Source organism: Limulus polyphemus, unplaced genomic scaffold (genome assembly GCF_000517525.1).
Source record: "Limulus polyphemus unplaced genomic scaffold, Limulus_polyphemus-2.1.2 Scaffold162, whole genome shotgun sequence".
In the NCBI taxonomy this organism is placed as follows: Eukaryota; Metazoa; Arthropoda; class Merostomata; order Xiphosura; family Limulidae; genus Limulus; species Limulus polyphemus.
This window is the reverse complement of record NW_013665772.1, coordinates 926,279-943,248: the sequence shown is the minus strand read 5'-3', so window position 1 is coordinate 943,248 and position 16,970 is coordinate 926,279. Positions and strand designations below refer to the sequence as shown.

General features: G+C 31.0%; 1 protein-coding gene across 1 annotated transcript in view; it reads right to left on the bottom strand.

Annotated features, from left to right (window-relative positions):
- Positions 1 to 15,227: 15,227 nt before the first annotated feature.
- LOC106477087 (lipid droplet-associated hydrolase-like) overlaps positions 15,228 to 16,970 on the bottom strand; it is a 15,194-nt gene continuing 13,451 nt past the window's right edge. Inside the window, exon 5 of the mRNA XM_022381426.1 lies at positions 15,228 to 16,552. Coding sequence (XP_022237134.1) covers positions 16,007 to 16,552 — 546 coding nt within the window. The 3' untranslated portion in view covers positions 15,228 to 16,006. The remainder of the gene's footprint in view (positions 16,553 to 16,970) is intronic.

The following is a 16,970-nucleotide window of genomic DNA, read 5'->3' as shown; positions in this document are numbered from 1 at the left end:
TACGTTCAGTTAGAACGAGTAATAGGTTAGGTAGTAGTTTCGTTTGTCTGTTTGTTAACTTACGTCGTCGTACTATAGTATTATTATATCACATACGTATATATGTGTGTGTGTGTGTAGTATATATATATATATATATATATATATATATATGTATAAAAGATTTGCAGATTTTAACCATCAAACTTCTGTTTCTACTATATCTATGAAATACAGAATTATATTCTATTGTGGTTAGTGAGACAAACTACAGACTTGTATTCAAACTTGATGGGTTTTCTGACTCTGGTAGCAGACCTTTTTAACTTTTACAACAGATTCCTTGTGATGATCTTATGAATATCAGTATAAGTATTATTTGCTTTTGCTATTCTTTCATTGGTGCTGTGACATGCCAACTTTGGGCATTTCATCAACATTCACAATCTGATAACAAAACAGCATTACTACTGTCATCCCAAATTATAGACATTTACCCAGAACCCACAGAATTATCACTTTTCTTCACCTTCAGAGATTTAGTATTCACACCAAACTATAAAGTAACAGATCATGATGAATATAGTTGAATTTCATTACTAACTTCAATTTTGAGAGCTTGAGAATTTCTTCTGAACTACATGCAAGCAAAAATCTAAACCCTGAAGTTTTACATTGGAGGTACTGGAGCATTAGCTCTGTTAACTTTCACATATTGAATAATCAACTTGTTCCATATATATATATATATATTTAGTTTCTATAGTTGATGCAAAATGTATATTGAATCAGACCAGTGTTTAAAGTAATTGAGATTATGTAAACACAACTTCACAGACCAGTGTTGAAAGTAATTGAGATTATGTAAATATGACTTCACTGAATTCTGTATTTACTACACACAACTTTGTACTTTTGTATTTCTGTATATGATTGTCTTGTAGTTTTGAAGGTACGATTTTGTGCATTTTCTAAAACTTCTTTCAGATTGGAGTAAAATGTAGTAAGTGAGTATGCTGCAAAGTTTTTAAGTGTTTGTAATAGAACAGTTTAGAGGATTATTATTTAATCATGTTATTAAACAAATCTTAAGTCATCTATCTATTTGTATAGCTTTGATTGCTCTTGCTTATATTTTGTAACATTAACTTAAAAGGTAATAAGACAGTGAATATTTGTAACATTTACTTAAAACATAGGATAAAGCACTGAATTAGGAAAATAAATCCAAGATTTTATTAAAAACAATCAAGATAAATGAATAGTAATAAAAAGTTTGTCCAATAAGGTTTTATTACTCCATTTTCAAGCAACTTTATTTCAGGTTTTAAAGCACTGTTATTGTATTTTTTGTTTTGAATGAGTAAAATTAATTAGTTTAAAAAATAATAGAAACTTATAAGTTCAGTTCCTTCTTATATAGATCTATGTGAGGTTTAAGGGACAAGAACTATGATCGTTGAAGTATTGCTACGAACAGGTTTTTTGCATTTTATGTTTATTGAAACTGTGGAGCAACTGAAAAAATTTCCTTATTGATAAAGGCAATTAATATTTTATATGTAAGTAGGGTCGTACATTTATTAAGATTCTGGTTTATTTGTGTACGGTTTGCATAAAGCTATTTTGTAATATTTCTTATTTTATTTGTAGAAGTATTCTACATAGAAATAAGAGGTAAATTACTGAACAAGGGTGGTGGTTTTCAACCTGTAATACAGTATGTGAAGCTTTTTTTTTAATGCTAAAAGTAATTTCCTAAGACCCAGTTTGGTTTTGTTGAACATGTAATTATTGTAAATAAAGTACTCATGTTTTTTGCAAGAAGTAGTCATGGTTTTCACTCTAGTACTTTTTCCCAGATCTTCACTTTCTTGAAAATAGAAATATATTTACCTTGTTTCAGATTTGTAACTTGGGTTTGAATTACATAGAAATAATAAAAAATCATTGTCACAAATCTGTTTTACCTGTGTGTACATACTAGCTGGTAAATGTGTTTATAATACAAGTATATATATATCCTCACTTGCACATTAAACAAATATTCAGAGTTGAAAATTTGGAATTATGATGTTTTTTGGAAATATGTGTTTCAAAATTTTCATATTATAGTAATTACATTAGCTAGCATTACAAAAACCTTGTGGTACTATACCAAATATTAAAGGTTGGGAGATTTGTTCACTTATACCTATTTTGATAAATAAGAAGGTAAAGAAATATTAATACACATATTTTTAATGCATGTACAGTTTTCTTCAAAAGATTTTTCATTATATTTACAAAACAAATTTGTATAAGAATTGTATATGACAAAATCTTCACTTGTAATGATTTTGTTTTATTGTTTACTTATAAAAGTAAGCAGATTAATGTTTGTTTAGAATTTTCGTTCAGAGCTACATTTCCACTATATTAAACAAATAGTACAAGTCAAACGTTCGATGAGCTTTAGATACCATGAAAACAATTAGGAGAAAGCTGTTAGCAGTAACAGTTCCTTCTTATATATTCAACAAAGAATAGGTGGTTAAACCTGTGTGTTTCAGAAACCATTATAACAATTAGGAGAAAGCTGTTAACAGCAACAGTTCCTTCTTATATATTCAACAAAGAACAGGTGGTTAAACCTTCTGTGTGTTTCAGAAACCCTGGAAACAATCCAGCTTTCTCCTAATTGTTATCATGGTTTCTGAAACACGCAGAAGGTTTAACCACCTATTCTTTGTTGAATATATAAGAAGGAACTGTTGCTGTTAACAGCTTTCTCCTGATTGTTTTCAGGGTTTCTGAAACACACAGAAGGTTTAACCACCTATTCTTTGTTGAATATATAAGAAGGAACTGTTGCTGTTAACAGCTTTCTCCCAATACGAAAACATTTCTGTCTTATATTAAACAAAGAATACAAGTAAAACCTTCAATGAGATGTTGAAACAATAATCCATATTATTGAAAGCTGTTAAAAGCAACATTTCAGCCTTATCTTAAACAAATAATACGAGTCAAACGTTTGAACTGAGAAAATGGAAGACAGGTTGCTATTCATTAACACCAACCTTCAACTGTCTTATCTAACCAAATAGAGGAGTTGACCATCACTCTTATAGCATACCTGTGTCCCCAAAGTGTAAAGTGCAAGTTTTGACAAAATGTGATGAGAAGCACAAACCCTTGGATTCCCAGTCTGGGCACTTCATCTAGGTTACACATTACCCACAAGTGAAAAAAAAGAAAGAAAAAATTCCCTGATCTCATGTGTTTGGTGGGTAAATGCAACTTAAGTCAACTCTGTATTATTATATATCTTGCTGTCGGTGGTTTTTATGCTACATAGTCTTGTGTATTACCCTGATAACTTACGTAACTCAAATACCATTAAATAAAAATGCATTTAATTTCAAAAATAAAATATGACTGTCTCTGTATTTCTTATTTATTTACTGAAATCAAACCCAAAACAAACCTATATATAAACTAAAATGATATCTCACTGTGAAATAAGATGTGACGTAGAATACTGTTGTCTTTTTAAGGTCGATAACTGTCCAAAAAATGAAAGTATTTTTTTTTATTAAAGATAATTGTAATGTGAACCAATGATTGTTTTAATTTTTAGAAAGAGCTAACAAAGGAAACATTAAATAAATCTGTTTAAAGATGACTAAACGGTAGCACAATGATTCAATCATAGCTTTGCTCCAAATTCAAAACACGTCAATCAGTACTACTGGTCCTACTTAGATAACAGTGTGTATTTAACAACCATGTTTTATGACTATTTTAACAACTCTGAACAAGAGGCTGATCCCAGATGAAATACAGGTGCTATACTTCAACTCAAACCACGTATTTACACCATATGATCGGCACATCTAACCACACAGTATAAGCTAATTGTTTCGCTTCTCTGGACCACAAATGAAATATTAGTGGTATACGTTGACTCAAACCATTTATGTACACCATATAATTGACATATCTATCCACACAGTATAGGCTAATTGTTTCGCTTCTCTGGACCACAGATGAAATATTAGTGGTATACACTGACTCAAACCACGTATTTACACCATATAATTGGCACATTTATACACATAAGGTAGTCTATTGGTTTCATTCTCCTTGACCATGGTCAGAGCAACTACTTTGTTAACTTTGAAATAATGAGAGAAAAAAATAAAGTTACAAGTTGACAGTTAACTATGGTAGGTTGTACACAAATTTAGAAAAATCAAGGAACTTGGAAAAAATATTAATTCCAGGGAAAACAGTAGCCCCCTCTCAGAATTTGCATGGGCAAGTATTTAATTATTGGTATGTTCTTGTTTTGATACAGTCTTGAGCTGTAAATTCATGTTATTTTATTGCAACAATTTATTATCTACCATTGAGTTGCGATGACCTTATTTGAAGGTCTTATTTTCTGTTACACCATAGTCTAAAGTATGTAACTTAAGATTTAGTACCATTTATAAGTAGATTGAAATCTGAAGCAGTTGGAGGGGTTGTAATACGAGGAGAGATAAAGCCTGAGAAAGGGCCTTGTTTGTTAAAGGGGAAGAATGTGGTAAATAAAGTTGTTAAAAATTACTAGCAACTGCTAGTGGATTAATCTATAGCTCTGTTGGTACAGCACCTGTGTGGTGTGTGAGATACCTCAGAACTGAATCCCTGGCACAGGACATTATTAACACTGATCCTGGCAGCTTAAAATTGCCTTTTCCTACACCCTTTTATACATTCATTATTGATAATAACTCTCAATGGCATTTAACTCTTTTCAAGTCATAACCCCTTAAAAAAGGGAGGTTGAGGTATGTAGCTGTAAATGTCTTTACTTCCTCAAAAGAAAGGTTAAGGTACGTACAAGTAAAACTCTATTACCACCATAAAGGGAAGGGGGTTGTTAAGTTTTCCAAAAGTCAATAAGCACTCTGAAAACATTTCAAATTTTGTCCAAAGCCTAAAAAAAAGTTCAAAGATTCTCATCACTTCTGCAAGCATGTATCCAAAATCTATCTGTAGCCTTATTTGAGTCACATTACTGTGGTTAGTATAGGTACAGCATTGATTGGGACCAGTTGCTGGCTTGACTCTCAGATTAGCTGGATGAGATGACTTTTTGGTAGAAGTCAAGATTACCAGTAGCCAACTTTGGCCCTCTGTTCATCCTCTCCCATGTTTGAATTGGAGCTCAGGGTGTAGGTACTTCCAGTGCTGGCTGGTTAAGGCCCTTCAACCTTGTAATGTCATCAGCATCTTTACAGAAGTTTCCTTGTCCCGGTCTCATACGTGGTAGACTTGCCATCCATGGCCTATCAGTTGGCAAAGAGCATCCCCAAGTTCACGTTCAACTGAAGATGCTGAATGTCATCCTTCTTTAATTGTTTTTTCAAATTTCTTTTCAAGAACCCAAACGAAATATGACTGAACACGTGACACTTAGGAACAGATTATTCAAAGAATGTACATTAAATCAAATTAACTAAGATATTGTACAATATAGAAATAAGTGAAATATGACTGAACACGTGACACTTAGGAACAGATTATTCAAAGAATGTACATTAAATCAGATTAACTAAGATATTGTACAATACAGAAATAAGTGAAATATTTCCTTAAAATTAAAATAAAATGCAGTTTGATTAAGTATCAAAATAAAAAAAAGATGATTTACAGTGCTTATGCAGACAGAGACATTACATTATGAGTTAACGTGATTGCTAGAAAATTCAACAAATAACACAAGAGTACGTAAAACAGCACTGTTATGTACAGCTTGATAACTAATTAGTTAGACATTCTTATATTCATTTATTGAGAATGAATAACTGAAGACATCCAATTTAACCTTTATATTCTTTCACTGAGATTGAATGACTGAAGACGTCAATTTGACCTTTATACTCTTTCATTGAGAGTGAATGACTGAAGATGTCAATTTGACCTTTATACTCTTTCACTGATAGTGGAGGACTGAAGACGTCAATTTGACCTTTATACTCTTTCATTGAGAATGAATGACTCAAGACTTCCAATTTAACCTTTATACTCTTTCACTTAGATTGAATGACTGAAGACGTCAATTGGACCTTTATACTCTTTCACTGAGAGTGAATGACTGAAGATGTCAATTTGACCTTTATACTCTTTCACTGATAGTGAATGACTGAAGACGTCAATTTGACCTTTATACTCTTTCACTGATAGTGAAGGACTGAAAACTTCTGGCTAAATCAAGATGTATAGAATGCTCCAAAGCTTTGTCGAAAACTTAGAAGTTGAATATTAATTGTTGACTTTCATTATGATGCTGTCAGTTCACACAAATACACATGGTTAGAATAAACTTGTATTTATTCAACTAAACAAACTGAGTAAAATTATACAATCCACAGTACACGACATTAAGGAAAGTTGAGTGGGAGTTACAACAAATTCCACAAGCAGGTTTGTATAAACCTTTTTAATACAACTATCACAACACACATTAGTATTTAATCCTACTTCGGGTTACAAAGCGCAATACTTTAAACAATGACAATTCAGTGTTTACTTGATATAATACTCATCATCTCCAAATTGGGAAAACCTTCACAAGCACTTGTTCAACAGTCTCATAATATATAGAAAAGCAATTAGTTCAAGAGATTATGAACCAGCACAGCTACCACAATGCAATATAATTTATATCAACATCAGCAGTGCCATTTAAATACATATTCTTAATAATATTAAGAAAGAATTTTGTATTTGTTTTAATCTCAAATTGTAATTTTTATCACTTGTATATTTACCGAGTTCCATGGATGGACCAATATGTAACACTTTTGTCTAACACTGAGAAAATTATTGCTTAGAAATTAATTCCACTGTTAATAACAAAGCATTCCAGAACAAATTATTCCACAACATTTATTACTAAAATTCAATAGGTTTTGATTACAATAGTAGCTACCATAAATGTTGGACTCACATTCATTTATGTCTGCAGTACTGAAAAACACATACTTAGTGTTTTAAGTTCTACAAATGTTGATATTTTTTAATTGGCTATCCATACGATCATAATTATTTAAATGAAACAAGAAAAATAATGAAAACAAAACTAATTTCTAACAATTAAATTTGTGTCTCATATATATCTAGTTGTTTTCAAACTTACAATTAACTACATGCGTGCACACGCAAATAAAAACACAAGTTCTTGACACTTCTGGCAGCGTCATTCTCATGCATCAAATAAATGAGGTAGCGAACTAAACATCCAATTACCAAGTGATTAGAAAAAAATACAACATTGTGCAAAAGCATTAAAAATTAATAAAATAGTGTTACATTTCTCTGTTATTTCAATTTATATTATAATAATCATAAAAAAAAAAGGATGAAGCAAAAGGTCAATGGAAATGGTCGAAAGGATTACCTTGAAAAAACAAACTGTGAACCTTTCTACTTGGCACGTTCTTAAGAAGCTACTAAGATATTAACAACAAATCTTAAAGAAACAATTTTATAAACAAACATTTTAAACAATTTTCAAACTATCCTGCCATGATAAAAACCTGATTTGGTGTGCAATCTCTTGCACAAAAATTTGGGCATCTTGAATTTTGATTCCTTTCTAGCAAATCTCGACAATTTGTTACAGAAACAGCTGTTTATGATACGGATAACACCACTGCAACCAAAATAATACTCATGTAAAAACTGAATACTCTAATTCTCTGTTTCATTTTTTTGTGTAAATTCAACAGTTTTTAAAATAAAAATCTAATACCAATTACAGTTCAAAGGATATTTCTAAAAGTTATTTATATTGTGAAATTAAGCAGACCAAAACAAGATGATGACAACATACTAAAATAACATGCAGAGTAAATCCTTACAGAAACATCATGTGCTTCAAACAGAAAAATCAGTTGTTGCTGGGGGAAATAAATGGAAAATAGACACACAATTAAGGAAGGAAAAACAAAAGTAATTAAATCAAATATTGATTAAAAACTGTAGTCAAGAAACAAGGATCAAATAAGTGTGAAAGCACATAATATTAATCTTGAGACTGGTATGATGTACTTCACAAAATCCATGTGAAAGTAACAACTTCACAAAACCCACATGAAAGTAATCATCAACCTCACAATATCCACATGAGAGTAATTATCTATTTCACAAAATCCATGAACGTAATTATTGACTCTACATACATTTAATTATCAAATACACAAAATTCACTAGGTATCTACTTCGCAAAGTCCACAAGTAATTATTAACTTCACAAAATTCACTAGGTATCTACTTTACAAAGTCCACAAGTAATTATTAACTTCACAAAATTCACTAGGTATCTACTTTACAAAGCCCACAAGTAATAATTAACTTCACAAAATTCACTAAGTATCTACTTCACGAAGTCCACAAGTAATTATCAACTTCACAAAATTCACTAAGTATCTACTTCACGAAGTCCACAAGTAATTATCAACTTCACAAAATTCACTAAGTATCTACTTCACAAAGTCCACAAGTAATTACTAACTTCACAAAATTCACTAGATATCTACTTCACAAAGTCCACAAGTAATTATTAACCTCACAAAATTCACTAGATATCTACTTCACAAATTGTACAAGTAATTATTAACTTCACAAAACTCATTAGGTATCTACTTCACAAAGTCCACAAGTAATTATTAACTTCACAAATTTCACATGACCATAATTATAAAATTCATGAGTAATGACCTACTTCAGAAAATGTGCATGGCAGCACAAGAGAAACTATCTACTTTACAAAGTTCATATGACAGCACATATGATAGTAATTAAAGTTCAATATTTGTCATCTTCTGCTTGACACAAGATAGGATGGTTATTTTTATATTTTCTTTTCCATAAGTTTTTGTAGAAATATAAGTAGTTTGAAGTATGTTGCTTTTTTATTTTACCTTCTAACTCTAGTGTCTTCATTTAGCATGCCATTTGATGAGTTACTTTGTTTTAATGCTTTTAAAACTACTGCTTTTGTTTTACATCCCAATCACACCATTTTTACTTGAATGTGGCAAATGGCTCCGAAAAAATGATTATGCAAGTAAAATGAATAAAAATAAAAATGTAGCTAATTATATATGTATAATAACACATAATATTACCTGTATGATCTTAAAAAACATACAAATTTTAACTATTATCAGTCCCTACTCTAATTTTGTAGCTAATTTTTTGTTAAAGTAGAAAAAATATAACTGATATGATATGCTTATAAGTTGAGAAGGTTCCACTTATAAACTTTACATTAAATACAGCCAGTAATATAATTGCATGCTATTAACATGCCAAGCTTATATTTGATGCTAATTTTGCTGTAAGTTTCTTACGTACTGTAACAGTTTTAAAGTTTAATTAACTGAGAAAAAACTGTACAATGAAATTCTCATGACATACATATGAATTCTCTTATACTTCATTCTGTTGTCTTATTTTTATCACAAGGAGCAAATTAATATATGCTAAGAATAATGCAAAACGTTATTATATTCTGAAGTAGGTTGTTTTTCTTTGCTACATTAAATGCTAGCCAAGGTATCATGTTACACTGTTATATAAAGGCACCACCATGTATTTCACACACATATATATGTATGTATACTCATCATTGTGTTATGGTTGTTTAAAGGTAATACTTTAAAGGAAGATTCCTAAGGGCACTTTTCTTATCATTTTTTTTTAGCTGCTGTCAAACATTTTAAGCAGTCTCTTCCAATTTGATTTTTTCTGTAACAGTTACGTGCCTTATAAACTATATTCTTACGTACCAGCAGCTAAGTGTGCTTATTTATTCTACAAACAGTAACAATTAATTTATCTTGAAAGCCTAATACTTTGTGTTATTAACAAAAAAAGTTCTTAAATAAATTCACATTAATCTAATCATATAGTGCACTGATAACCTTTAACAGAATTGTGGCAAAAATTACTCTCTTTCTTACACCAAGTTAGTGTACTTTAACCTTTAAATGAGGTAGAAACTTTATCATGTTTTTACTGAACATCATTTAAGATTTAGAAAAGAACTGTGAGTGGGATGTGTATTTTATTCTGTGCAAAGTCCTAGTTATAAACAAAAATATGTAATATTGTTTCAAGTTGGTATGAAACAAGTAACTAATAATGCTTACAAGTATGAAAACAAAATGGCTTTTTTTCTGGAACTATTTTTCTTTGAATGTTATGTATATTCAACACACTGAGTTGAGGTTTAATTACTAATGCATCTCTCACGCTTTTTTTTTTTATAACTGTAAATTCAAAAATCAATTCCATGTTATGAGAATAATTAGGTTTGCATCTACAGATGCTAATGTATGTGATATATCTAAGCAAGTAATTCAGTATGAGTAATATCACACATAACTTATTTGTAGAAATAAAAACTCTGAAAAAAATATTTTATATATTGAAATACTTCTTTCTCATATAAGTGACACTCATAGCAGTTGTTTTTATTTTAAAAGTTAAACTACAGTTAAATGTTTTGATACTTTACTTTCATGTATCAAGACTTTATAAAATGTTTGCCAGTATAAAACTTGTAGTAACTAGCATAGAAATTTTGTTACTTCTCAGAAAAAGTTCTCAACATTAAAATTTTGAAGTTCCAATTTGTTCTTGTTTTGCTGCATCAAAAGAAGAACAAATACACAACTTCAATATCTAATACTACAATATTTGTTTGAACAAGAGGAAATCGATTCCTTTATCACTAAACTATACCACATCTGATCATAAGTGAGTATTACAGTAGTAATGAGAAACAACACAGTTTCCATCAACAGTAACCTACAGGAATTAAGAATGTTTACAAAAGTATCAGGTTATATAAAACACCGTGCCTTTTTAAAACAAGCTTGTTAACAAAACAAAATACCTACTGTACCTAAATGTCCAGTTAAGCACATCTTGACAAACATAGCTTCATGATCAGAATCTGGAGTGAGAGAATTATTAACCAATGCTAACAACACATTGGTTTTTAAACCCACCTTATAGCTGAAATCCAGCTCTCACAAAAGGACCCCCTCCTGACCTATTTTTCATATCTTGTATATTTATACACATCTGGAGACACCGAGGATTCTTATAATGGTAAAAATGAAATGTTATCTTAATATATGAGGTTATGAACTTGTCAATTAAAACTAGTAACAAACTCAACAACCCCAGCCTCTCTGCAATACAACAGCACAATAAAAACATGGGACACAAGCTCTATCAACCAACTTCATTACTTTGACTACTGCTAAATCTGACTGCACTTTTTAATAAACAAAACCTTGTTCAATAATAATAACAAAAAAAGATGCTACACATAAAAATTCATAGTTTTATTTTCAATGAAACCTGTTCTAATTTCCTTTACACATTTTTTGTTTCTTTGTTAATTTGTACAATCCTATAGTTTTGTATACATTCCCATTTCCTCTAAATTACCAAAAATGGTATCCACACTATTCCAAAACGTTTAATAAACGTTCTTCACATTATTACCGTTGTCCTCTAACTTTTGATTAAACAACGGTTTCTGACACATAAATCAACTATTAAAAACCACACTTGATTATTAAACCCCAACCACCAGAGTTTACAAAAGGTCACGTTTAGTCTGCCTCTTTAACACGAACCTATCATAAAATTTTGAAGTTTAAGGAAAATGTGTTTGCTGCCCAGGAACCTATTCATACCAATAACTACTCACATTTTTAAACTATACAGCTTTGAAATAAAATTTTTCTAAATATTTTGACCTTACATTAAATTTAATGAATAAGTTAACAAAAATATGGTTATATTTGTTGAAGGGTCAAAGGTCTAGAACTAAATGTTTTTAAGAGGTACACACTTAACTTACAAACAATATGAATATTTGAAACAGCTATTTGTGGGATAATAAATTTATTTCTGTATAGCGTTTCATCCGTTATTGCGAGACATGTTCATGTACAACATTTATGTGATCATGTCTCGCTGTTAGAAATGAAATGTTGTACAAAAACAAATCTATCAAACTAGAAATGGTTGTTTCAAAATTTCATACTGTTTAGAACTATAGTTATGTTTGGTGAAAGGTCAAACATTCAGGCTGCAGTTAATAGATGAAAGGCCAAGAGTCCATAGCTGTAATTATGTTTGGTCAAAGGTCCAGGAATGTTGTTATACTTTGTGATAGGTTAAATTTTCAGGCACGTTTTTTGTGTTCTGCTGAAAGAATTACCCAACAAATCAACATCTTACAGAATGAGTAAATTAAAAGAGAAAGTCATAAAAGTTTCTGTCTCCAGAAAGGTGAACAAAAGTTAAATAACAAATGATGTGATTTTAGACATACATCAAAGATCAGTCATCACCCAAGTAAGTGTGTTTGTGATGAACTTTTCTATATTGGTAAATGTTCATCAAATATGTGAATCGTAGATGGTACTGAACTATATTTTTCAAACAGAGCCTTCCTCCAAAATTATAAAAATTGCTTTGGTTAAATATTTTTAAAAATACTATATGTGTGTGTGTGTGTTAATTATTAAGTTCCAGAAAATTTATGTTAAAAGTTTAGATACAACTTTGCAGGAATGCTAAGCATTACAAAGGAATCAGTCAACTACATGTAAGTTAAGAAATGATAGTCAAGGAATGAGAACAGCAAATGAAACTTTCCTCTTGTTCCAGCCTATAAATTCTGGGGGTCTAGGGGTCACCTAGGCCATTTTGGGGTACAAAATATTCATATTATTTATTGCTAAAATGATCAGTAAACATAGGTCTATTGCGAACTTAACTGATGTTTCAATGATCAAAGTCATAGACCAGATAACATACTAGCTGGCCATTTCATGATATATCTAAACACATACTACATACAAATATTTATAATTGCAATGATTGGACCAGTTAAATAGAAACTAATAATTTCATGAAATACTTGTACAAATTAGTTCCAACTAGGTCAAATTACTGATCATTTATCTATAAAATAAGTCTTTTAAAAGACAGATATGGATACTTCATTTTCCTGGAAAAAAAAAATGTTAGAAAAATTACATAGTTACAAAATTAAATGACTGATTTCTTGGGTAAAAGTTTGGAGACGGCTCGACTGGGTAATGAAAAAACTTTAATGTAAATGTACAACGTTTTGACAATATTATGTCACCCTCAGATACAAGTGGGTGTCAGAGCCCCCCCCCCCTCCACCCTAAAATTTCACCCTCCTGCCTGTAATATAGCTTATGAGGCTAAAAATAAATTTGGAATCTTCGATGTTTGTAATATGTTTTGATTTGTAGCAAAAAATCCTTAATTACTGAAAACAATATTGTAAATTTTGTCATATACATACTTCCTCAACTTTCATTGGATGATGTCCATCTCTCCAACTTAAGCTATCTAAATTATTTCACAAATAAAAATAATGTCCAATGAAATACAAAGGTCTGTTCTATGTAATTTTAAACAAATGGGTGAAAAGTACACACCATTTAAGTGGATGGTAAAAGTTAAGCCTACTTTATGCTGATCCTGTTCAATCATTCACTACTGCTTGTTTGTTTGAAGTTAAGCACAAAGCTACACAATGGGCTATCTGTGCTCTGCCCACCACGGATATCGAAACCCAGTTTCTAGTGTTGCAAGTCCACAGACATACTGCTGTGCCACTGGTGGGTTTCACTACTGCACTTTAAGGAGTTTGTGCTGTTCCAAGGTGTTTGGATACCTTCAACTTCAAAAGACATTTGTGATTGGTCAGCAGTCTATCAATCAACCACTTAAATTAAGCCTCACATATAAATTTTGGTTTAACATAAGCATCAAAGAAGACAAGAAAATCTTGAATTGAGCCTACTAATGCTATTATTTTATTTCTAGACCCCACTCCTCCAACAGTTTCTCATTGGATTTGAAGAAATTGGGTACAAGGACAATTTGACAAAAGCAATGGCTGAAATCCATCAGCTGACACATTTTCATCCCTGAAGACAGAAGATAAATAATAACTAAGTCTTCTGGCTTGATGAAGAATATGTTAGGTACATAACTGATCTTCACAGAGCAACCATAAATCCAATACATATGTATAATGAGATCTTTTAACAGCCTAAAAGCTGTTAGGGTGTACAAAAAGTGTCCAAATTCATCATATAGAAATTTTAAACTCTGTCTCGAAAAATTTACATAGATTTTACATATGATACTCTCAGAAACTAAATAAAATTAAAGCAGAATACATTGAGGGAATTGTATTTGCTGCATTTGATAATTCTGGATTAAGCCTTGTTCTATGTATGAGTCTCCAATGTAGGTAAATGTTTAACTCTCTACCTTAATACACCGTATCCACAATACAGTACAATCTACTGTATAATGTTACATAAAAAATGATCACTGCATCAATGTAGATTTCTAGACACATTGGCAGTGTAGGTGATACACTTCTTTTAACTGATCACAAGATAGAAAATTGTAGTTTGAGGTTGTTCCGTTTTAAATTCCTTGTGCTCTTCCTGGATTAGTAGCAGAACTTTATAGCATCACATTCATAGTTTTGTAGACCACGGTATCCAAAGAAAAATGCCTTATTAGTGATCTAGCCAACATCAAGATATTTCTAACTTTAAAAGCTATCAATTCACTCTACAGTAAAGCCCACACATACATATAATAGTCATAAAGTAATGCAAAAACAATCAACTACTGCGACAGTAAGCAAGTAGAATCAATAACAGCAAAGTTAACTGTATCTATGATAAATCTTTGTGCCATTTAACATTTTCGTCATGCAAGAATGGTGTAAAAAATAGCTTAAAAAATTATGACACTGAATCATACCACTCAACTAGTGTTAATATAAGGGAGAGGGGGGATTGTTACTTCACTAACATTATAACAATTAATATAAATCAAACTTTAGTTAATACTTGCATTGCCCTCGTAAAATTCAACATCACCACCATCTTGTTAAAGTGCTTAAAACCTTCTGTGTACTTATGTTATGGATGGTTTGAAAAATCAGGCTTGAAATGTCAGGTTTTATCATGACATTTAGCGACACATGCAATTATATCCTATATCATCAATATATTATTATTATAAAATTTTAGACAAATAAAATTTAAATTTTGGAAATATTTTGTAAAAAAGTTAAATATATACATAATTAAAACATTTATATGGTCCTATAACACAATAACTTAATGATAAATAAAACTATATATTTTTCCCTATGACTTTCAAAATAAAATATACCTCTGTATAACACAAAATGGTGTCATGAACTGATGACGCATTTCATACAAATTAATGATGAACTAAGTAGTAAACAGTTAAAGCAAACTCTAATTCAATCACAACTGTGAACTAATTTATAAAGTTTAATTTTTCTGGATTAATTAGTGCAGATTAATTAGCACAAAACTTATATGCAGATTAAATAAATACTTTCATAATACAGCCATGAATGAAAGCCCGAATGGCAATAGCTGTTTTTAGTTTCCTGTGCATCTGTGATCAGAATGAGGTTTTTTATATAAACCAACTTTCAAAAATATAGCAAGCTAAAAGTATTTGACTGTGTATGTTTACTGCACTCTTAATTTTTCTTTTTTTGTCTCCAAGTTGCTACTTTATATAGCTTATCACATACTAACAAGTTGCCCCTTTGAAATGTAGCTAAGTAATTCATTTCAAAAGCCCAAAAAAGTGTATTATAACATTTCTGTAATTGAAATGAATTCCTGCAAAAGTCTTAATTATATGTGAACTACTCATTGTTCGAAGAAACATTTACAAAACTTTATAATGAACTTTAATACAAATAAAAACTATATGTGCATTGCAATGTAGGTTAAATATGTAACTAATTTTCAGGAAAAATTAACAAAAACACAGCAAGTTGCTATAAAGACAGCTTATGTTTAATCTCTGGGATCTGACTACTCAAGGTTTATTTCATTTGATCCAACTAGACAAGTAGTGCCTTGGAGTGAATGTCTCGAGGGGTTTCTAGCACCCCTTCTAAGATCCACCCTGCTACCAAGGCTCCCACTTCTCGACTGTTGTTTATCACAAAGGCATGCTCAAAGCCGTGCTGGCAGAGACGTACATCACCTTGAGGAAACATCTCCTTCAAATCTTTATAGTAGGATACTGGACACCACTGATCACTGGATCCATAATAGAATATGAGATGATGCATGTGGGATTTTAGACTGTCGATATCCAGAGTGGTCACACTATCAAGTTCATCTTTCGCCATAAACATACACTGGCGGGCACACTCTGGATGAAAAAGGTTAAGACTAGCACGTAGGACACACTCAGGCACAGGACGATCTTTAAAATACCAAAGGAGGAGACGCCACTGTAGTTGAGGGCTTAGATAACTAAGAGCGTATACACCAAAAAGGGCAGGAAGTCTTAAATAGCTTAAGAGTGGCCACATCCACTGACCCTGGGGAGTTGTTGACATGCGTTCAATTATTGGAAAAAGTAATATGCCACGTATTACCTATCAAAGAGAAAATTATATTCAATATTAGAAAGTGAAATTATAAAGGAATCTATAATATACACAATACAAAGAATAAGAGTGTTGTAAGATTCATCGGGTATTGTTATGCATACCAATCCAACTTTTAATACCTATGATCTTGTAGCTAGAAAACTTCTTAATATTCTAAGAGTAAACCCACCATTGAAAAGAACAGGCAAAGAAGAGAACCTTTTGTTGGGATAAAGCTAAAGTGTGAGAAAAGGTAAGTGTGTTTCAGAACTCTTTCTGCAGAATTTATTTCTCAGATAATACTGTTGCGTATCTGCTTGTTTGTTAATTTCCGGTATAAATTCTTTCCGAGAAACTTCAGCAATACAAGTCCTTTCTTGATTAACCCAGTTTATTCTTCCTTGATACAACCTTTTAATACACA